Raw genomic sequence first — 22708 nt, 5'->3', positions numbered from 1 at the left:
TTGAGAGGACCTCCAAGAACAGAGATGGGCAGAAAAAGTTTCTACCAGCTTGTTATTCAAGCATTTCTGTCTTCACATTCAGCCCCAAGGCCCAGAGTTGGCTCTAGGAGGCAGAGTAGAGGATATCTCTTCTCTCAAATTAGCCTTCTCTCTTGGTTATGCTTTATGTATTGAAGGCTTGCAAGACTTTGTCTCCCCTTTAAAAATATAGGTGATCTGGGGAGAGGTTCATTTTAAGCCTCTCAGAAGACACTGGAGGTATCAGTGAACACCTTTAAGGGGGATTAGTTGATTGTCCAGCTGAGAACAAGAGAAGCAAGGCTTTTGGGGGTTTGAAGGAAGGATCTAGATGCCTGAGGCCATCAGGAAAGGGAAAAGGCACCAGAGTTACCCAGCCTACTACAAGCTGGAAAGTTGAGAAACAGTTCTTTGCCATTTCTCCTCTTATTGAAGTAACTACACTTTAATAATATATCTTGTATTCATACTGACATTTGTATGTATGACACAATAGATGTATGATACAATGGATGATAAGATGTCTGTATTCGGTTCAAAGCAACTCTATTTGGGGCCAGATGTATGGAGAGAATCTAGATGAAACAAGAATGTCTGTGAATTGACTGACAAGTGTGGAAACTTACAGATACACGGAGAGTCAAGAAATTCAACATGTTTAGAACATGCAAAATTCAGAGTCTGTTCGGTGCATTTAAAGAGCATAAAATTCTGTAGAAATGTTGGGATAGAAAAATAGTGTTCCCGTTATTATTTGTTTTAATAGAAGAGCTTTCAGAAAGTATATTTAAGAGAATATGATATCATATATAGATATTTCTTAGTAAACTACAGATGTTTTGTTTGGTGCCATTATAGAACAGCAAAATGTAGAAAAAGCTACTTATATGTATGGACAAAATTTAGGTCCATAGGGCTCACCACAGTGGGTGGTGATCATTTCTGTCAGGTTGGAAGGACAGACATAAAGTAGTTATTCTCTCTTTGTGATCTTCAGTAATAATAGTTACCATATACTGAATGCTTATTTATTTATATAAACATTTCATTTGAATAAATGTTTTCAAAACTGCCATTGAAACTTACATGTACCCCAATGTTCATAGCAGCACTCTCACAATAGCCAAAACATGGAAAGAGCCTAAGTGTCCATCAGCTGACAAATGGATCAAGAAGATGTGATTCATCTCTACAATGGAATACTACGTGGCAATGAGAAAGAATGAAATCTGGCCATGTGTAGCAACATGGATGGACCTTGAGAGTGTTATGCTGAGCGAAATAAGTCAGGCAGAGAGGGGCAGATACCATATGTTTGCACATATAGGTGGATTAGAAAGAACTTAATGGAGGACCATGGGGGAGAAGATGGGGAAACTAAGTATTCTTATCCCCATTTTACAGATGAAAAAACTAAGGTTTAGAGGGCAGGCACTTTGCTTATGGCCACAGATCTAATGAGGTTTGCAATTTAAACGTCGAATTGTCTGGTTCTATAACCTATTCATTAGAGAAGTCTCTTGATATGTCTTTGGGTATTGGGCATGTGAGGTGGGATAGGATGGCTTTCTGACTAGGACTTCTAACACCCATTGAGTGCCTGTCACAGATCCTCTTACTTGGATAGCTGCTCATTCAGTTGAAGAGAAAATCTCCCTGAGCAGACTTTTCCTTTGTCTGGGGTGTGTGGGTAACTCCGTTCCAATTAAAACCCTCCAAACAAGGTCTATAGATGTGCAGGTGTGAAATGAGAAAATAGGAATAAAGGACCGTGAAGGTCTCTTCCAACCTTAACATTGTTTTTGCAGTTTTTATGTAAATTCCAGTTAGTTAACATACTGTATAATATTAGTTTCAGGTGTACAATATAGTGATTCAACACTTGCATACCCAACTTTAATGTGTCATGTTCCTGTGGTTTCCTGATTTTCCTGGTTTGTCCGAAACTTAAAAAGTTAAAGACTCACCCTGAAAGTAGTATCAGAATCAAAAGTGTAGGGTGGCCGTAGTTATACTGTTGGTATTTTTTAAGTACTTGATGGTGAAATACTGAACAGCCACCTGATATTTGGGAGTAGGGTAGAAGGATGAAGCAGGACAGGAGAGGGAGGAGTAAGAGAATACCACAGTGTGTCAGAACAGCAGGAAGAGAATGGGGTAGCCGGGAGTGCAGCTGGATGCTTATAGCCATTATTTCCCCATTTGCTAAACTCCCCTTTGACAGTGTAGGAAAAAGGAGCAGGAAGTCAGCATGCCCCAGGGGCCTGGTCCCTCCGTCTGGGTGAAGTAGCTCTGCTCTCACAAGAGCCCACCGGACATGGCATCCACGCTGTACTTTCAGCAGACAACAGCAGAAATTTTTCCGCAGACATGGGAAGCCTTATAGAGCTGCTCATGGTGACAGCTCATTCTGAATGGCCAGAGCAGTCCCATTTATTCCTTGGTGACATGTAGTACCTGAGGATACCAGTCATTTTGGTGGTATTTTTAATACACGCTTTACATAGAGTTCAGATGTTTTCCAGAGCATATACAATGAAGGAAGGCTTCCAAAGTTTTCTTTAAACAAAGAGTAACTTTAATTACTCAAAGCTAATAAAAGTAGAACAGAAAAGAATATTATAGGCCAGTTCCACTTATGAATATCAATGTAAAGTCCTAAATAAATTCGTGATCAGAATTAAGTAATACATTAAGAAAAAAAAATATGACCAAGTACGATTTATTCCAGATTGTAATTACAGAGTAGACTGTGACTGGAAAATCCATTAATGTAACTCATTATGCAAACAGATACAAGGAAGAAAAAGCATATGCTTATCTCTTTAGTTGCTGAAAAGGGCTGACAAAATCCAACACCCATCTGATAAGAGACATTAAATAAAATAGGTATTGATGGATACCTCTTTAGCCTATTAAAATATCTATCAGTTCTATAAACAGTTATCTTACTTATTTTGGAAAACATTAGTTAAGTCAAAACCATGGCAAGGATGTCCCTATTTCCCCTGCTGCTAGGTAACATTATATTGGTGGTATTCACCAGCACAATTAGGCCAGAGAAAACCATTAGGAGCATAAGAAAGAATCAAAAGCAACATCATAAAGATATCAGCTCTCCCTAAGTTACTCATAATTTTAATGTCATCTTAATGGAAATACCAAGTTGCTTTCTGAGGCTATGAAAGTGATCAGGAAAATAATCATGCAGAAATAGCAAGGAAATGCATGAAAAAAGTACAACAGTGAGATGGGACCAGCCCCATTAGATATACTCCAAACCCTCTGTAATGAAACACTGTTCAGGAGCTCAGGCTTATGAAAAAAAGCCCCATGGGAAAGAAGAGTAAATCTAGAACTTGAAACCAGGTACATAAGAAAATGTACCTGGTTTGGGTGATAAAGTGACAACTGAAAGCTCTGGAGAAAATATGATTTTTTCATTAAATGTTGTCAAGACAAATGGATAGCCAATTGGGAAAAAGTTAAAACTGGAGCCATACTTCACAGTAGACACAAGAATAAACTTCAAATGGATCAGAGATCTAAAAGTAAAAAAGAAAAAAAGAAACCATGCAAGTGCTAGGTTAAAAATGGGTGAACTCCTTTATAATCCATCAATACAGAAAGGCTTTCTAATAGGGGAAATCCAGATATGAAAGAAATAATAAATTTGAATATATAAAAATACCCACATAGAATCTGTGCTGTGTAGGACTCTATGTAAGAAAGTTTGATGGGCACAATTTTGGCCATGGGAGGGGCTTTTGCTCTAAACAAAAAAAGCATCTTTGTAGAATCTCATCTATATGAGAACAGTCTCATGTTTACCACTCTACCACCTGGACCTAGGACATTGCCCGACCATGACTTAATATCTAGTAAGTCATACCATGTGAGTAAGGCATGGAACACTTAATGTAATGAACATACAGACACTGTTATGTCCGAGTCCAAGTCCTCATCTAGGATGAGGACCAAATACTCTCAGTATGTCTGGGTTGACAGTCATTATTGCGTTAGAGTAGCAGATACTCGTTGAAGCCCTTAAAGGGCAATGCTGTTCATTGTAGATATGCCCCTGAATCACCTGGGATCTTGTCAAAATGGGGCTTCTGATTCAGTAATCAGATTAGGACCTGAGAGTCTGCATTTCCAACAAACTCCCAGGTGGTAAGGTATTGCTGGTCTGGGTACCACACTGTGGGTCGTAAAGCTTTAAGATAAGTACAGGGTTAATAAGAATAATCTTGTCTACAGAATTTGAGGAACCTTGAAATAAACTTCTTAAGTGGTACCATGCAACTGTGTGAATCAGTGGAAAATTCCAGAAATACTCTGTTTATATTAGGCATGAATTGAGCCTAGTCTTTCTGTAGACTCTTTAACAGCTTGTCAGCATTTTCCAGGGCCTTGAGAACTGAGCTCTTTCTTGTCAGTACTCATGTGGGAAGCTTGTAGGAGGTTTTGAAAGGTCTGGGAGGTAGGTAAGAACACAGGGTATGGACTTGACTTTGGAGAGTAAGCAGCGGGTAAATTTGCCAAAAGAAATGATAGTTGCTAACCACGCACCTCCCATTACAGGCGCAGTCGGGGAATATTCAGAGCACTGTGATGTTAGACAAACAGAAAGAGCTTGACAGTAAAGTCAGAAATGTGAAGGATAAAGTTATGGTGAGTATTGAGTAAATTTATACATTTAGCCTCTAACTTTTTGTAAAGGAAGAAGGTTTTGATTGCTCAAATGTAAACGTGGTAACTAATTTCAGTCTTTTAAATAGTTGAGAGAAAAGCTTTCCTGAAGTTCCAAATCATAAGTAAACACATTGGTTAAACCAATGAGCAGAGAGATTTATGGCCCCTGTTGTAACTTCCAAACGTTGAGCTTATCTCTTTCTTCCTTGTGAGATTGTGCAGGAACTTTCGACTTTGCCCCATCACACAATAAATTAGATGTTGCTACTCTTGCTCTAAATAGCCTTTAAGTCTGTGCTTCTCAAATTTGGGGTGTTCCTGGGATTACACAGAGCCCCAGGATGAACACAGCCCATTCTTTTCAAGCACCTGTTTTATTCTAGGACTTGAAAAGGGAACAAAAACATTTCACTTGAAAGAAATTCTGATACATTTCTGATTAGAATAAAATATCCACAACAATTTTAAAATAAAATCTGTAAGATAATATGGAAGCAGAGAGCTGCTTTGGTGCCCTTGGTGGCCTGTGTTCACCCCCCTCTACTCTGAGAGCTAACTGGAGGGAAGGGATAAGGGTTCTTGCTTTATACCCAGCCTGTATCTGTGGGAAAGGCCTTCTAGCTGAGAGGTGCAGTCTCATCTGGGTATGGGTCACCCCAATGTGGATTTGACTTTGTGCTTCAAGAGTGCCTTTCTGAATTCCATATTCTTTGAAGCAACTTTATCCTGCAGCCTTCTAGGAAAACACTTCATTAAAGTAGAAATCAAGTAAGCTCAGTTTGGAAATAGCCATATGTTTTCCTTTTTAAAAAAAGTTCCTACATACTTATTAAGGAGATAGAAATTATTCTGTATGTGATTAGAATTTTGCAAATTGAATCCATCTTTGAGGGAGCTGGATTGTTACCATGATTTTCTGGGTCCTATAGAAACAGTAATCTGTTTCCTAAAGTCTTTGGAAGCAGATTGGTGGAAAACCTGTTTATGTTTTTATTTGTAGTGTATAGAGCATGAAATCAAGACCCTAGAAGACTTACAAGATGAATATGACTTTAAGTGCAAAACCTTGCAGAACAGAGGTAAGAGTTAACATAGAAAGCAGTGCCTGTTGGCTATCTTTTTTTTCTGTTTACACTAGATAAAGAAGACAAGTATGTCTTCATATTTACCAAATGTTTTATGACTCTGAATTGCTAGTCTTGGCTTCTTGATGACCCAAGCCAGGGTCTTAACCTCTGTACTGTTGACATTTTGAACCTGATAAATTTTTTGTTGTGAGGGGCCGTCCTGTGCATGAACCGTTTAGCAGCATCCCTGACTTCTCCCCACCAGATGGCAGTAGAACTATTTCCCTACTCCCCAGTGGTGACAACCAAACCGTCTCCAGTCGTTGCAAAATGTTCTGTGGGGGTGGGGGTGGGGCGGGGGAGTACCACCCCCAGTTGATAACCACTGGTTATGTGTTATTCACTGTACTTCCTTGTACCTGGCCCACTGATGGACATAGACTGATAGGTGTATGGGTTTCCCTGTGCAAATCCCGGAAGCTTCTTCAAACGTTGCAACTCCATGTGGATACTCTGCAGAGAAATTTAGCATTGCTCTTAATGTTTTAAATCAGTTTTGGTCTACTTTGTTGTTGCTTGTTTTTGATGATGACAAGCCATCAACTGAAAAGAACCCAAAAGGATGTATGTGTAAAATATGTTAGGCACTGCTGTAACCCTCGCTGCCATTTGGACAATACCCAAGGTTAATCTGGAGAGCTGATTAGTGTAATCTGAGGAACAGTAGGAGAGAAAGGAACCTCAACTACTACTTCCTAATACTTCTTTTCCAAAGCTACAGATAGGCTCTGTGTAAATTCTTTATATGAGATTTTGAATTTTGTCATTTATGTGCATTTTGATAATATTCTGGCAGTGACTTAAGAACCAGATGGTACTGTTTCCAGGTTCCATGAGTCATTGAAAACAAGTGTACTTTATTTCAGTCTGTCAGTTTTTATTCTTAGGACATTTTTCTTGTTTTGTTCAGTTAAAACTGAAGAGCAAACTTTGATCTATCGTCAGCACGTGGATTATATTTCTTCTAAGTGTTTGTGAATCTTGGATTTAGTTATTTTTGTGTTTTTGTTTTTTTTTACATTTGTATTTATCTGTCATCTCTCCCAATTCACAGAACATGAAACCAATGGTGTGGCAAAGAATGATCAGAAACAAGAACAGATGTTAATCAAGAAGATGTATTTAATGCTTGACAGTAAGAGGAAGGTAGTGATTCATTTTCCAGAATAACATGTTTTTGTCACAAACTGTAAATAATGGATGTGAAGTTTATAATAGAGGAAGAATTATAATACCTAATATTAAGTATATAATATTATAATTCTTAATATAATTATAGTATATTATAATATAATAGAGGAAGAATTCCCATGGTTTATCACTTACATACAATACCCAGTGCTCATCCCAAGTGCTGTCCTCAATGCCCATCACCCACTTTCCCCTCTCCCCCACCCCCCATCAACCCTCAGTTTGTTCTCTGTATTTAAGAGTCACTTATAGTTTGCCTCCCTTCCTCTCTGTAACCATTTTTTCCCCTTCCCTTCCCTCATGGTCTTCTGTTAAGTTTTTCAGGATCCACATATGAGTGAAAACATATGGTATCTTTCTTTCTCTGACTGACTTATTTCACTCAGCATAATACCTTCCAGTTCCATCCACGTTGCTGCAAATGGCATGATTTCATTCTTTCTCATTGCCAAGTAGTATTCCATTCTATATATAAATCACATCTTCTTTATCCACTCATTAGTTGGTGGACATTTAGGCTCTTTTCGTAATTTGGCTATAGTTGAGAGCACTGCTATAAACATTGGGGTACAGGTGTCCCTATGCATCAGCACTCTTGTACCCCTTTGGATGAATTCCTAGTAGTGCTATTGCTGGGTCATAGAGTATTTCTATTTTTATTTTTTGAGGAACTTCCACACTGTTTTCCAGGGGGGCTGCACCAGTTTACATTCCCACCACAGTGTAGGTGGGTGCCCATTTCTCCACATCCTCGCCTGCATCTGTAGTCTCCTGATTTGTTCATTTTAGCCACTCTGACCAGCATGAGGTGGTATCTCAGTGGGGTTTTGATTTGTATTTTCTTGATGATGAGGGACACTGAGCAGCATTTCATGTGTCTGTTGGCCATCTGGATGTCCTCTTTGAAGAAGTGTCTGTTCATGTCTTCTGCCCATTTCTTCACTGGATTATTTGTTTTTCAGGTGTTGAGTTTGGGGAGTTCTTTATAGATTTTGGATACTAACCCTTTATCTGATATGTCATTTGCAAATATCTTTTCCCATTCTGTCAATTGCCTTTTAGTTTTGTTGATTGTTTCCTTTGCAATGCAAAGCTTTTTATCTTGATGAGGTCTCAATAGTTCATTTTTGTTTTTAATTCCCTTCCCTTTGGAGATGTGTTGAGCAAGAAATGGCTGCGGTTGAGGTCAAAGAGGTTGTTTGCCTGCTTTCTCCTCTAGAGTTTTGATGGTTTCCTGTCTCACATTTAAGTTTTTTATCCATTTTGAGTTTATTTTTGTGTATGGTGTAAGAAAGTAGTCTAGTTTCATTCTTCTGCATGTTGCTGTCCAGTTCTCCCAGCACCATTTGCTAAAGAGACTGTCTTTTTTCCATTGGATACTCTTTTCTGCTTTGCCAAAGATTAGTTGGCCATATCTTTGTGGGTCCAATTCTCTGTTCGATTCCATTGATCTATGTGTTTGTTTTTGTGCCAATACCAATCATTGGGATTGCACTGAATGTGCAGATTGCTTTGGGAAGTATTGACATTTTAACAATATTTGTTCTTCCAGTCCGTGAGCATGGAATGTTTTTCCATTTCTTTGTGTCTTATTCAATTTCCTTCATAAGTTTTCTATAGTTTTCAGCCTACAGATCTTTTATATCCTCGGAAAGGTTTATTCCTAGGTATTTTACGTTCTTGGTGCAATTGTAAATGGGATCAATTTCTTGATTTCTCTTTCTGTTCCTTCATTATTGGTGTATAGAAATGCACCTGACTTCTATACATTGATTTTGTACCCTGTGACTCTGCTGAATTCATATATCAGTTCTAGCAGCCTTTTTGTAGGGTCTTTCAGGTTTCCCGTGTAGAGTATCATGTCGTCTACAAAAAGTGGAAGTTTGACTTCTTCTTTGCCAATTTTGATGTCTTTTATTTCATTTCATTGTCTGATTGCTGATGCTAGGACTGAGGAAGAATTATTATTTTTACAATCACTTGGCTTAGAGCCCCAATTGGGATATTTGCATTTGTTTTTAAAAAAATATTTTGAATGTTTGTTTATTTTTGAGAGAGAAAGTGTGTGTGAGTGAGCAGGGGGGGGCACAGAGAGTGGGAGAAAAGGATCTGAAGTGGGCTCTGCGCTGACAGCAGAGAGCTCGATGTGGGGCTCAGACTCACAAACCGTGATATCATGACCTGAGCTGAAGTCAGACGCTTAACCAGCTGAGCCACACAGGCGCCCCTAAAAATGTTTTTAAATTCAGTGAGTAAAGATGAACTTACTTTGCTTCTTCCTCTCTCTTTAGGAAGTAGTTCACAAAATAATAGAGTTGTTGAACATCACTGAACTTACCCAGAAGGCCCTGATTAATGATGAACTGGTGGAGTGGAAGCAGAGACAGCAGAGTGCCTGTATTGGGGGACCCCCCAATGCTTGTCTTGATCAACTGCAAAACTGGTAAGATTCTCCAAAGCTGTCTGGCTAACCCCAGGAACTCATGAAGTGCACATTCGAGTTGTAGTTAGTGAAAGAACCCTATCAAAACTTTGGTTTAGAGGGGTGCCTGGGTAGCTCAGTCGGTTGAGCGTCTGACTTCAGCTCAGGTCATGATCTCAGGTTCCTCGGTTCGAGCCCCACATAGGGCTCTGTGCTGGAGCCTGTTTTGGATTCTGTATCTCCCTCTCTCTCTGACCCTCCCCTGATCACGCTGTCTCTCTCTCTCTCAGAGATGAATAAAGCATTAAAAATAAAAAAAAATTAAAAAAAAAAAAAAACAACCTTTGGTTTAGAGTTTGATATAGTCCAGCTTCCTCTTGCCCTGGAAATAGTCACTTGCAAAGCACACGTTTTTCACACATGTGGCCAAGTTCAGCCATGTTCTGCTTGGCTTGGAGCACTCCTCTCCCTTCTATATGTGTACTATGTGACGTGTCATTTGTGCCAAAACACTGGTGATGTAGCCGTCACATAAACAAATTTAACAACTTGACCCTTGATGTTTTATTAAAAACAAAATAGCATGAGACATTTTCCAGGCTTCCATGAAATCATAGTTTGTCGTGGACTGTTCATTTGGTCATCGTCTAGTAAACGCTTATTAAATGCCTTATGCCCAGCCCTGGGGTAGTACCTGGCAACACAATGATGAATGGTTCTTGGTCCTTACCAGTAAGGAGCTCACAGTGTGGAGGTGGGAGGTGGATGTCATCATTCTGCGCAGTAGAATGTTACCAGTGCTCTAACAAAGGTCTGTCCAGAGTTCTGTGAAAGATGAGGGAAGGAGTCAGCAAGAAAGGTTTCTGAGAGGAAGTGGTCTTACACAGACTCTAGAGAGTGAAGAGGAGTACTTCATGGAGACCAGGGAGGAGACCAGCATGACTGGGGCAGAGGAGAGGAGTGGCTGGGCATAAGTGGGGGCCTGCAGTACCCGTATCGGATGGTTGGAGAGCAGGGTGCCGGGGAGGATAGGAAGAAAGTGGAGGTGGCAAGAAGCTGGAGCCTGGTTGTGGAGACTCTGACGTGGTGCTAGGAATGGGCCTTTGTCCAGTGGGTGCTGGTGAGCCAGGCAGGCTTTTTGCTTAGGTGGAGATTTACTTCTCTGTTTTATTTTTGTTTTACTTCAAAAGGTCACTTTGGCAGCAGTTGGGAGGATAGACTAGAGACAGAAAGGCCAGGTGGGCGGCTAAGAACATGTTAGTGTCGTCCCAGGAAGGGCCGGCAGACCAGAATGGGTGGATGACTGGATCAGAGAGGAGATGAGGGGATGGTAGCCTAGAACAATTTCCAAGGGCCAAGGACCAGAGATCTTGGGAGGTTCTCTGAATTGCTACTTAAAAAAAAATTCACAATTAATTTTCAGTCATTCATTTTTATTCTGTGAATTGCCTGCTCATATTCCAAATTTCTTGTGGTTAGAAGCTCTGGTAAGAACAGAGCTTCCTACCCCAGTGTGCCCCCATGGGCCTGGAGGGGCACTGACCCCAGCCCTCCTGCTACCCAACGAGGCCCTGGGCTGTCAGTAGCTCCCTAGTGCTCATTTAGGTCACAAGGAGCCTCTTCCAGAGCCGCAGGTGCCCTCCAGAGTCCCCCTCTGTGCTGTCCACAGACTATCATTTTCTCATGTGTGCCATGGCCTGCACAATGTTGGGAAGCACTGGGTGAGAATCTGCCTGAAACTTGCCCGCCCACCATCAGCCTGCCTTCTTTCATGGTGGGGGCCTGCTCTCTGGGTACCTTGACCTACATTCGGGAAATGGAACTGTGAAGTGAAGGAGAGGTATTTTGCTGGGAGAAGATTTTCTTCTGTCATTACTTCAGCTCGTCAGGCTGACAGTCCCACAACCCGACTTGGCTCAGAGGCACTTTACTGTCAGGAAGGAGGAACCTGAAAGCAATCGCTGGTTTCCTCCTTGGCTTATATTTTGAGCATCTGGATTGAGCATTTTGCCTTCTCCTTTCAGTTCAGTGAAACCATGACCGTGGTTCCCTCATCTCCTCCTACCCGGGGCCTGTGGGCTCCTTACATCACTGGGGAGTCTGCTTTCCTGTGTCCTCTGCCTCTGTCCCCCTCATCCCCCTGTCCCTTTAAATCCCGATTATCTTACAGGTCAGTGGAAGTCACAGATCCCCAGCGGGCCGCGCCCACCGTGCCCCATCTCCTCAGGTCCATCTTGAAGTGTAGGGAGGCTTTTGATCTGGGCTGTAATTGGTCAGTGCCCATTGGTTTCTTCTCCCTGAATAACTGCCCTTGAACACCAAGATGAACCTTGTTCTCTGTTTTTCCTGGCAGAGTGTGGCCACACAGATAACATCATGTGTTGCCTATAAAACCCACTTATTATAATCCAGTCTACTTTAAGATGGCTTCCAACTGAGACCCCGGTCATGTCCCTCCCCAGGTTCACCATAGTTGCCGAGAGTCTGCAGCAGGTTCGCCAGCAGCTTAAAAAGCTGGAGGAATTGGAACAGAAATACACCTATGAACACGACCCTATCACAAAAAACAAACAAGGGCTATGGGACCGCACCTTCAACCTCTTCCAGCAGCTCATTCAGAGGTAACTTGAGGGAGGTTGGTTTGTGTCTTCTGCGATGATTTTACTCAGGGGAGAATGTTGCAGTGATTCAGATCATTTAGAAGGGTTTAATAGGTTAATGTAAATTTTTTAGGGCAGGCACCTCTTCCCAAATTCCTGTCTGTGCCATTGGCTTTTCATTCTTGTGGCCACCTAGCCTGGTGGCTTGTCAGTTTTACTCCTTGTCCTTCCCCTGGGGTCAGCCTGTGCCAAGACCTATCGAGTCTACCCTGGTGTCCCCTCCTTCCCACACCGAGGCCTCATCATATCTCAGGCTGTCACGTCCTGTCTGCAAAACTCGTACATGGTCACCTCTCAAGTGCTTCTCTTCTCAGCCCCCTGCTCCCTAGTCCCTGTGACCCTGTGCTCTCCGGAGCAGAGTTCAGCCTGGCTGTCTGTCACCTGCCATCCAGGTGAAGCCCCTCCACCCTATGTCCACTATGTCCACAGTACTATGTCCACAGTCCCAGCTGGCTGCTGCAGAGTGAGCTTCCGCACGCACCTCGTTTCCAGGCAGACCTCGTGCCCACCACATACAGTCACTTGGCCATGCCTCTCCTGTTTCTTCCACCTTTCTCTTGAACCTCATCTCAAAATTGTATTATCCTGATAGTTTCAGCTTATATCTAATCATGCAATCTTTCCAGAATTCCCAAATATGTTACCTCCCTTTGAGATCTTCATTCTTCTCCTATCCTGGATTTATTATGTACTTAAGTATGTATTTCTGTTATCTGTGACATAAATTGGGAAGTTCTTGGAAGACAGAGATAAGCTTTTGTCATCTTTTTGTCCCCCACAAGGACAGTGCCTTGCCCACGGTCAGGTGTTTCAAATATACTTAGTAGGTGAATAAATGGCACTGGGTAGATGAATAGAGTTCATATTGCAATTTTGTCTTCATGTTAACTTGACATGTGGCTCATGTCCTAACAGGAATGCCTCAGTGCTATTGTTTTGAAATAATCAAGGATATTTATTTACTTGGGTTTTGGAATGCAAATATGATCTTTTTTAAAATGAAAATTAATGCTTCAAAATGTTTATTAGGTAATAAGTATTACTGAACAATTTTACTAGAAGAACAGTTTTCCAAAGGATACCAAAATACCCATTTCCATTTAGTAAGCAGTGTGTTACAAGGTTCATTTTCAACCGTAGTAAAATTTCTTTTTATTTTTAAAATTGTTATTTTTAAATTGAGTACAGTGGACATACAGCATTACATTAGGTAATGGTGTACAACATCATGATATTTGTATATGTTGCAAAGTGATCACCACACTAAGTCTGGTTAGCACATTTGGTTCTTCGTGTAAATTCGTAAATGAACATAACCCAAGTCAAGGTATTACAGGTCACTACAACTACTCTGATATTGCTGAGTGTAAATTTGGTGTGGGGATTTCTGTACTGACTAGCAAACTTCACTTTATGTATCAACTCGTTGGAGTCTTCCAAACCGAGTTTTAGCTTGTGCCCTCTAACCCCCTCTCCTGTGTAGGGAAAATAATTTGTACTGCCTCAGCCTTAATGGAAGTACTAATCTGCACTCTGCTTGGAATTTACAGCTCATTTGTGGTGGAAAGACAGCCTTGCATGCCAACTCATCCGCAGAGGCCACTAGTCTTGAAGACCGGGGTCCAGTTCACTGTGAAGTTGAGGTAATCAAGAAAAGATGGGATCATTGCGCCTTCTGCCATGAAGTTTGCATTCCTCACTTCCTTCACGCACGACACGGTCGAATAGGGTGCTTTAGAGGAGGCAGTTTTGCTGTAGGCGTTTCTGTTTTTTTTAAGTTGTATTTATTTAAGTAATCTCCGCACTTAATGTGGGGCTCAAACCCATGACCCTTGATCACCAGCCGCACGCTCCTCCATCTGAGCCAGCCAGGCACCCCTGTAGTAGGCATTTCAATGTGAGTTCTTATTTAGAATATCTGAGTCTGTCTTTACTATTAAAACTAGAACCATAACAGATATATATGGACACACACCTGATTTTTTACCCCCGTGATAAATGTAATGTGTGTTTCCTGTAGAAAGGAACTCAGAATTGCAGAACTGCATATAATAGAGAGTAACGGTTCCCAGCAGCTTCACACCCTCCTGAGTATAAGCTTGTAACCTGAGCTTTGCATACCCCTGCAACCATATGTGGTGTGTGTGAATATGGACTCATGACACGTATGTTTTTCTAGTGAATGGGTTCATAGTTTTCATTAGTTTTTCTGAGTTGTCTGTTATCTAAGTATCTGTAGACCACCATGGTAAACAGCCTAGTGTCCGTCCTTCCAGATTTCTGTCCATGTCTATACAAATACATGCATACATTTATGTGTGTGTATGTGTATGTACATATATATATGTTTTTATACATAGATACACATGCATATACATGTACATAATATAACATACAGTATTTTATTTTTAAAAATAAGGATTCTGCTATACATGTTTTTCAGCCATTTTTCTGCTCAATAAGAAATTATAGAAGTGTTCCCATGTGAGAACATGACTCTCCTTTCTCTGTTGAGTGGCAAGTTTATTTAGCTAGCCTTCTACTCGTGAGCAGCTGGACTCTGAAGAGCTGCACTGGCCTTCAGAGTCGGCCTTAGTTCTCTTTCCTGGGATGCTGTCAGCAAGGTCCCCAGTTGCTGCTTCCTGGCTGCTGGTCTTACAGCACCACACTCAGGCACCCACGGGGGCTGGGAAGTCACAGCCAGAAGGGACAATAGAAATCTAGACCTATCTGCCTGCCCCCTCTAAGGAGCAGACCAGAGGGGCTCCTTCCTGAGGTCTGTAGCTTATCAGAGAAGACACGCACACATCTTAGCCCCACATTCCTTCCGTCTTTCTACACCCCCCTAGCATGACCATAGATGTTAACCTGTTTTTCCTGATTATGGGTAAGAGTTCGTATTTTTTCCCAAGAGAACAAACATTCGTCACAAGTTTTAGTAAAAAGCATATTTGCTATTTTCTACCCATATAATTGTCCCAAAAGTAGAAATCTTGATAAAACCCAGTGTTGGCAAGGCTGTATATGGAAGCAGGTACCCTCACTCCCGTTTGGTGGGAATGTAACATCAGTGCTGCTTTCTATCAGAATTTAGTGTTACAGTTTTGCCCCAGCAATTCCACAGCTAGGAATTTAGTTGGCAAATACAATTAGAAAATATTCCAAGCAAACATACATGGATGTTGACTCTATTGTTTGTAATAACTAGAGGGAGTGGGGATTGGTGAAACCTTTACCAATAGGGAATTGACATATAAATAAACTGTAATAATTTTTTAAAGTGATAATGACATTTATTTTTCTTTCCAGACTGTTGGTGAAACTGCAAGAGCTGAATTATAATTTGAAAGTCAAAGTCTTATTTGATAAGTAAGCTATCTTTAATATTATCTAATATGCATACACTATTGAAATGCTGGTTTTGTTAACCAAATATAGACAGATACACTAGAGTTATTTATAAGTGATCCTAGGAGATTTAGAAAAAATTATTTTTTATATGTTTTGAGAGAGGGCACAAGCAGGGTAGGGACAGAGACAGAATCCCAAGCAGGCTGTGCACTGTCAGTACAGAGCCCGACCCAGGGCTCAAACTCACTAACCATGAGATCATGACCTGAGCTGAAATCAAAAGTCAGACGCTTCACCAACTGAGCCACCCAGGCCCCCCTAAGTGATCTTAGAAGATTTAAATTGGTAGCTTCCATTCTGGACATTGGGAGCTTCCCCTAGAGCTGATAACATGCTGGTGCCTTTTTAGACTATAAATGAACAAAAGAATGAGTGTATTTTATGCGTATGAGCTTGTAATGACCAAGTCTCGCATATGCATACTACCGCTGCTCCCTCCTAGGCCAGCCCTGGAGGAGGAGGGGCTGTGATCAAACACAAGGCTGAAGATTCTGGAGGCTGCAGTGATTCTGCAGCCAGTTGTGGAATTGTTTGTGGAATGAATTGACAGCATTTTGTGGGGACTGTGTGGAATCTGCTGGGTCCACCCTTGTCTCTTCTGGGCTGTAGGGACCTGGGAATGGGCAGGATCTCTCATGGGGGTCTAAATGGAACACCCCCTTCCCATTTTGCCCTTAGAACCTCGACCTGGACTAGCACCCACCTAGCCACTGGCTCCCCTCTCTGCCCCACCCTTGATACATTTAATATTTTTGTGTGTAACATACTGGTTTAGCAAGTCTCAAGACCATTTATGACAATCCAAGTCATTTTCCTCTGGTGTTCTAGCTTTCTGCTCTGTAACAATGTTCTTTCTTAGAGTTTGTGCCCTGTTCATCGTCTGTAGTTTCTCTTTGTATCAGCTTTTGCTGCCTAATAGATCACCCTGAACTTAGTGGCTTAAAACCCAAAAAGTTATTCTTTCTCTTTTTCTGTGAGCTGTAGGTGTTTTGGACCAGCTTGATTGTTGCTGAGCGGTCCAGCATGGGCTTGTTACATGTCTAAGGTCCTGGCTGGGATAACCGAGCCCTTCTCCATGGGGCTCTCAAGGGCTAGCTGGGGCTTTATTGCGTAGTGACAGCATCCCAGGTGGGTAAGAATAGCAGCATGTGAGGCCTGTTAGGGCAAGCCTTGGAGCTTGTGCAGCATCCCTCTCATCCACTCTATTGGCAAAACCAAGTCAGAGTCGCCTGAAGTTCAAGGGCCAGGGAAATACACTCAGTGTCTTGAAAGGAAGTGTGGCAGAGATTTTATGGCTGTTACATTTATCACACTGTGCTCTATCTCAGTCTCTCTTTTGCTGTGTTATAGCTCTTTTGTCTTTTCTCTCTGTTCCAGCTCTGAGTTTTCTTCTTAGCTCTGACAAGGCAGCTTTGAGTCACACTGTTCCCTTTATTTCAAATTCTTTTTTTTCTTTTTTAAAACTGGGGAAAATGGTCACTTGCATAGCTAATGGTGATTGTCAGTCACAGAAATGTTGAATTTCTAGTTGAGATAGGAAAGGAAGCTAACTCATGGAACTGTGAGCATACTGATGATTTCTAATCTGTGCCTGTGCCTCACAGATACATGGGTAGTCCGGAATATGACTGTGTACTCACTAAATTTATAGAAGAGGCAAAGTTGCTCAAGATTGAACCTCAGATTTAAATTTTAAATTTGACACTTTCCCCAAATAATTGACTATTCTTGTATGTGGGGAGTAACCCTTAGCTGGCACTGATGGGTTAACAAGGCATAAAGAATTAGAAAGCCATAGGATGAAGACACCCAAGTTTGGGTAAATAAGATTAGGTAAATAAGATTAGGTAAATGGCAAAGGCCCCCACTATAGGACAAACGGGGCAGAGGCACCCAGTATAGGACAAAGGTAAAGGAGTAGCAGAAAGCTGCTTTCACAGGAAACAAAGGACCGAATTAGGTAAACAGGTAAATAGGACTATAGACCACAGTGGAGCCAAGTTGTCCAGAGTGGAACTAATTAGCAAAAGAAAGATGCCTTCTTGACCCTGAGGTAGCATGCCCTGTCTTTCTTGTCTCCTAGGCCGGTTTAGGTAAAGAGAGGTGGGGCCTCATATTTGCTGTAAACAACCTTCCACCCAGCACCAGAATCTTGTTTTGTATTGACCCAAACTCCTAACACCGCATATTTCCAAAACCCCCCTTTCCCTCATGCCTATGAATTGATGCTCACAGTTTCATTGTGTCTCTGTGCACGCCCATCACGCTCGTAAGCCTTCTGATCCTAATAAATACGGAACAAGGACCCTTTGGGCTCTTGTCTCCGCCCAGACATTAGCCTCTCTCACATTTTCAAACCTGCATCCCACTCTCTTGCTGGACAAGAGAGAACTCCAGATCCAGAGTCGACGACACTTGTACTCTCATAAAAGCATTAAAGATAGTAGAGAATAAAAAGAAGATTTCTGCTATCACATTGGAAGTTCCCTTGAGTTTTCTAAGAGCAGAGGCTGCTCTGCTGCCCCAGTGCGTAGCCCACATGCCTCACACAGGGTATGTGATTGCTCAGGAAATAGCTTCAACTGTAGATGACTTAACATTTATGGCCAGTGTGCTCTGTGCTCTTTTACCCGTTATCTAGCTTACCCCTCGCCAAATCCTGTAAGGTTGGTACTGTTGGCACCACATTGTACAGATGAGAAATGTGAGGCCTGGAGAGGTTATTGGCTGCAAGTCACTCCGCAGTCCTGGACAGAGTTAGTGTAGGTTGATTGAGGGAGGGAGGAAGTGAATGAAATGGCAGAATACCCACAGGTGTAGATTTCGTGTTGATCTTTTACTTATACATATACTTTTATATTTTTGTTAAAGCTCATTTCAGAATTTACACATTCGTGACAGTGTATATGTTTTTTTTTTTTCCAGAGATGTGAACGAGAGAAATACAGTAAAAGGGTATGTCAAGTACTTTGTACTATATTTTACAATCTTTAGTAGTTCTGAGCCTTTGTAAGTATTTCTACTCTGTATGTTCTATTCTAGATTTAGAAAATTCAACATTTTGGGCACACATACGAAAGTGATGAACATGGAGGAGTCCACCAATGGAAGTCTGGCAGCTGAATTTCGACACCTGGTAGGGAAACCAGTTTTTCTGTGTTTTATGCTGTGTCTGGCGTGCTAGGACTTTATTTTCAGTGCCTTGGCACTCGGTTCACGGTGCGATGTAGATAGCACCCCGTATAGGAGAGGGCTTCCTGGAGTTTGTGGCTGGTGACTTCACCAGCACGTGGGGGACCCTTGTTCCTCCTCCTTGCCCCAGAACTGTTCTGCCAGTCTCTCCCCCAGAGATACTTCTTCGGGGTGTAACTGTCTCGGTAACATATATCATAAACCAGTGTACGCACAAATTATCTGTTCTCGGTGCCTCTGCGACCTTGCTCACTCTAGACTCCTGCAGTTTCCTCAGGATTTATTACTGCTCCCACGTCCTGGCAGCTCGGAGTGTGGCCAACCTCAGGATTCACACCCTCCTTCCTGGCGGTCTTGCCCACAACCACTGCCTCCACTGCTTTGTTTCCGGAGGAGGGGGGCCCATTCCTCCGGGGGTAGGGATCCAGCAGGGGTTCTAAGCGGGCCGTGCCTGTCTGCCTGCCTCCGTGGGAAGCTGCTGGTTGTTGTGACTTGTGACGGTGTGTTGGCATCGCGCCCTGGGAGGGAGGGCACCTCACCCAGGGAGCCTTGGGCTGGAACCTGCAGCTTTTTCATTGGCAACCATTTTGTAAGCCAGCAAGCTCACAGTTCGTGAAGCTGGACCTCATGGGAGAGCCTCACTGAGACTCAGGAGTCTGAGGGTGCCCAGAGCTGCTCTTGGGGTTCCAGAGTGCTTCCTTAGAACCTTAGGGATTGAAGTCCTTTTGAGGGCAGTTTTAGCTATGCCCTGAGCCTGGGGGCCATGAAACAACTGATGAAGTTTAAGGGGCATTATTTGGAAAAGGTTGCCTGGGGGAAGGGAGCAAGATGTGATTCCCCGGGGTCCTTCCAAACTCTGGTGTTCATACCGTGTCATGTCAGGCTTCTGGAAAAAGGCACTTAGGCTCCTGGGCCCACATAAGGGCCATTTCATATCTTGTTCTGCAGCCTGAAAATAATTTCACATCCTTTATTCTTTCTAAGTCTTGACTTTGGTTTGTTTGTAGATGAAAATAGCAACTGTGACTATTATCATGCTGTTTACTAAGATGGTTTCTTGTTCTGTAGCAACTGAAAGAACAGAAAAATGCTGGCACCAGAACTAATGAGGTGAGTCTTTCTCTGTTGTGAATGGTCTCTAACCAGCAGGTCTGTCCAGGGAGGTTGGCTCAGTACCCCTGGTGGCCGGGGATGTCTCAAAGAGGGGTTCAGACCCAGCAGGAAAGAGCAGTGAATGAGGTTTAGGACACAGTATGTCCGTGGTAGCAGTAAAAGCAGTGCATTCGTGCTTTGTGGTTGTCAGAAGATTTTGCATGCGACTCCTGGACCCGCACAGCACCAGGGAACAGGTATCCTGGGTTTCTGTGCTCCTCACATTTCACAGGAGGAGAAAGTGAGTCATGGGAAGTTTGTAGGATTTTGCTAAAGGTTCCTGGGAATTCCCGTCTGAGCTGGAACTAGAGGCTGGTTTGAGGACTCCCATGCTGAAAATGGGGTGCGGAGAGAGGGCTGTTTCTCCATGCGTTCCCTGCCCGGTGGGATGGTCTTTTCATAAGTTTCCTTTTCAGAGCCAGATCCTTGAGGAATTAAATTTGTAATGTAATATTCAGAAATGTACTACGGACAGAGGTTTGGGACGTTTTCAGCCTTTGTGCCCATGTAGCACGCCGCACTTCCGCACCACAGCCAGTAGCACTCCTGTGGCAGAGTGGGACAGGCCTCCGCCAGGGCAGCGCAGAGATGCGCTGTCTAGCCCTGGTTTTGATCTCTACTCTCTTTGTGACCTCCTGAGGGCTTACTTTCTCTTGAAAGCGCAGGTAGCAGCTGCTCCTCTCTGGTTCTAAGTCGTCGTGCTGCCTGCAGGTGATCGTGTGTAGCAAGGCACTTCAAGAACTGTGTCATATTTCTACCTAAACCAAGGACTCATGACCTGCCAGGCTTATGCAAGTCAGTCCTTCCAGTAAATAATCACACCTGGGATGCATTCGCTTTCCAGCCCCATCTTTCCAACCCTGGCTGCCTCAGGCTGCCCTGCGGCAGTGGGCAGAGCAGGGCTGGAGCCAGGAAGCTTCACCTCCCAAATAAACCCGTTACAAGTTGCTGTTTCCCTGTCCACACTTCTTTCTGGTAATCTGTAACCCTTGCCATGGTTTCAGTCGTCTTATCTTTGAGAGAACACCAAGATATGATCCTTAGAACTGGGGCATACGGTATTGAACATGGGAATTTTTTCTGAATGGCAGTCGGCGGGGTTCAGGCTTCCTGCAGCCTATTGCAGTGCGTTAGGAAGCTGCAGGATGTGTGTGTGAATCACTATATTCCTTGTTTCTTCCCTTTCTCTTTTAAGGGCCCCCTCATCGTTACAGAAGAGCTTCACTCCCTTAGTTTTGAAACCCAGTTGTGCCAGCCTGGTTTGGTCATTGACCTTGAGGTGAGACTTCCATGCTTCAGACATGGAAAACTTTATTTTTACCTTTAACTGTTAGATGCATTGTTTGTGCTCATTTTTCGTTTTAGACACATTTACTTAATAGCTAAAGAAGATTATCTTTTTCAGCTAATGCTATCTTGACATTAATTGAATGCTTCAGGAAGCTAGAGAACTGAATTCACCTTGAGATGTACTATGTTGACTTTTTATACAAAGCATGGACACTTGTTTCTTAACTGAAAGATCTAACAAAAATAAACTATGAACAAAAGAACTTAGCTTTACATTTTTAGTTTTCAAATACAAAATACATGCAAATTTACAAAAACACTTTGCTTAGTTTTGAGGTTACACAGTGGTCTAAAGGTGATATTTCTGTGATTCTGATGATTTCAAGGTCTTTGTCCTCTTCTAGACGACCTCTCTGCCCATCGTGGTGATCTCCAATGTCAGCCAGCTCCCGAGCGGCTGGGCCTCCATCCTGTGGTACAACATGCTGGTGACGGAGCCCAGGGTATGGAAAACACACATGCTTTTGTATAGGTGTTAACCAAAGACCCCAGGGTCTAATAGCTTCTGCACATCTCAGAGAGCCCCTGTAGACAAGATGTTGAGAGAAAAGTGACATAACTGGAGTGACATTGTTAGGGATCTTGAGTGACTCTGAATTAGGGAAGCACGTATTAGAAATGAGAATTATGATTTTCCTTCTATGTGAATAAGCTCAGGCAATAGATTTTCTACAAGCTTACTGGAGAAGAGCTCATTTATTGCTTTTTTTTTTTTTTTAAATGTATACATCTGCTAAACAGGCATGCTCTATTCTTTTTTTTTTTTTTTAAGCTTGCTCCATTCTTAAGTGTGGATACTCACTATTGATTAATTACAGCTGATTCTTGTTATTCCTTCGGCTTCCATTCTTTTTTTTTTTTTAATAAAAAAAAAATTCCTTCGGCTTCGGGGGTAGATTCCCATGATTCATCGCTTACATACAACACTCAATGCTCCTCCCAACAAGTGCCCTCTTCCATGCCCTTCACCCATTTTCCCCTCTCCCTGCCCCCCCATCAACCCTGTTTGTTCTCTGTATTTAAGAGTCTCTTATGGTTTGCGCTTACATTCTTTAAGGTCACTGTGAACCCTGAATTAGCAAAAATTGAGCAATTGCTGCTGAGCCCATCAATACATGGCCTTGTTGACGTGGGTTTCCTATTGAAAGACACCTCATCAAATATATTTATGGGTTAACATCGAACGGACAGCCACAGCACTCTGACTCATGCCTGAACAAAGCCCCTTTAGTGCACGTGCTTTCCCCGGACAGGTGCCTTGTGGCCACCTTGCAGTTAAGACGGCAGACAGCACTGCAGCACTACACTTGGGACCATTTTTCAAAAGTGAAATTTTTAAAAACCAAAAAAACCCACAAAAGGAAAAAAAAATGGTGCTAAATAGACCTCAAAAAGGACACTTGCTTGTAGTATGAGAGCTGAAACAAGAAGGCAGTTACTCTGTTTGACAAGGGTCACTTTGGTTGACCTCTCCTGGAAACATATGTGTT

The 22708-nt window shown here is 42.4% G+C and overlaps 1 protein-coding gene across 1 annotated transcript in view; it reads left to right on the top strand.

Moving 5' to 3' along the window:
• The window catches only part of STAT1 (signal transducer and activator of transcription 1), a 45214-nt gene that overhangs the window by 9785 nt on the left and 12721 nt on the right, over positions 1 to 22708 (top strand). Inside the window, exons 6-17 of the mRNA XM_039234700.1 lie at positions 4603 to 4692; positions 5714 to 5792; positions 6895 to 6986; positions 9323 to 9474; positions 11916 to 12074; positions 13664 to 13756; positions 15423 to 15482; positions 18450 to 18479; positions 18567 to 18660; positions 19785 to 19826; positions 21064 to 21147; positions 21563 to 21661. Of these exons, the coding sequence (XP_039090631.1) occupies positions 4603 to 4692; positions 5714 to 5792; positions 6895 to 6986; positions 9323 to 9474; positions 11916 to 12074; positions 13664 to 13756; positions 15423 to 15482; positions 18450 to 18479; positions 18567 to 18660; positions 19785 to 19826; positions 21064 to 21147; positions 21563 to 21661 (1074 nt within the window). The remainder of the gene's footprint in view (positions 1 to 4602; positions 4693 to 5713; positions 5793 to 6894; positions 6987 to 9322; positions 9475 to 11915; positions 12075 to 13663; positions 13757 to 15422; positions 15483 to 18449; positions 18480 to 18566; positions 18661 to 19784; positions 19827 to 21063; positions 21148 to 21562; positions 21662 to 22708) is intronic.

This window comes from Hyaena hyaena, unplaced genomic scaffold (assembly GCF_003009895.1).
Source record: "Hyaena hyaena isolate Hyena2069 unplaced genomic scaffold, ASM300989v1 scaffold_92, whole genome shotgun sequence".
Lineage (NCBI taxonomy): Eukaryota > Metazoa > Chordata > Mammalia > Carnivora > Hyaenidae > Hyaena > Hyaena hyaena.
This window is presented reverse-complemented; position numbering and strand designations above follow the sequence as displayed.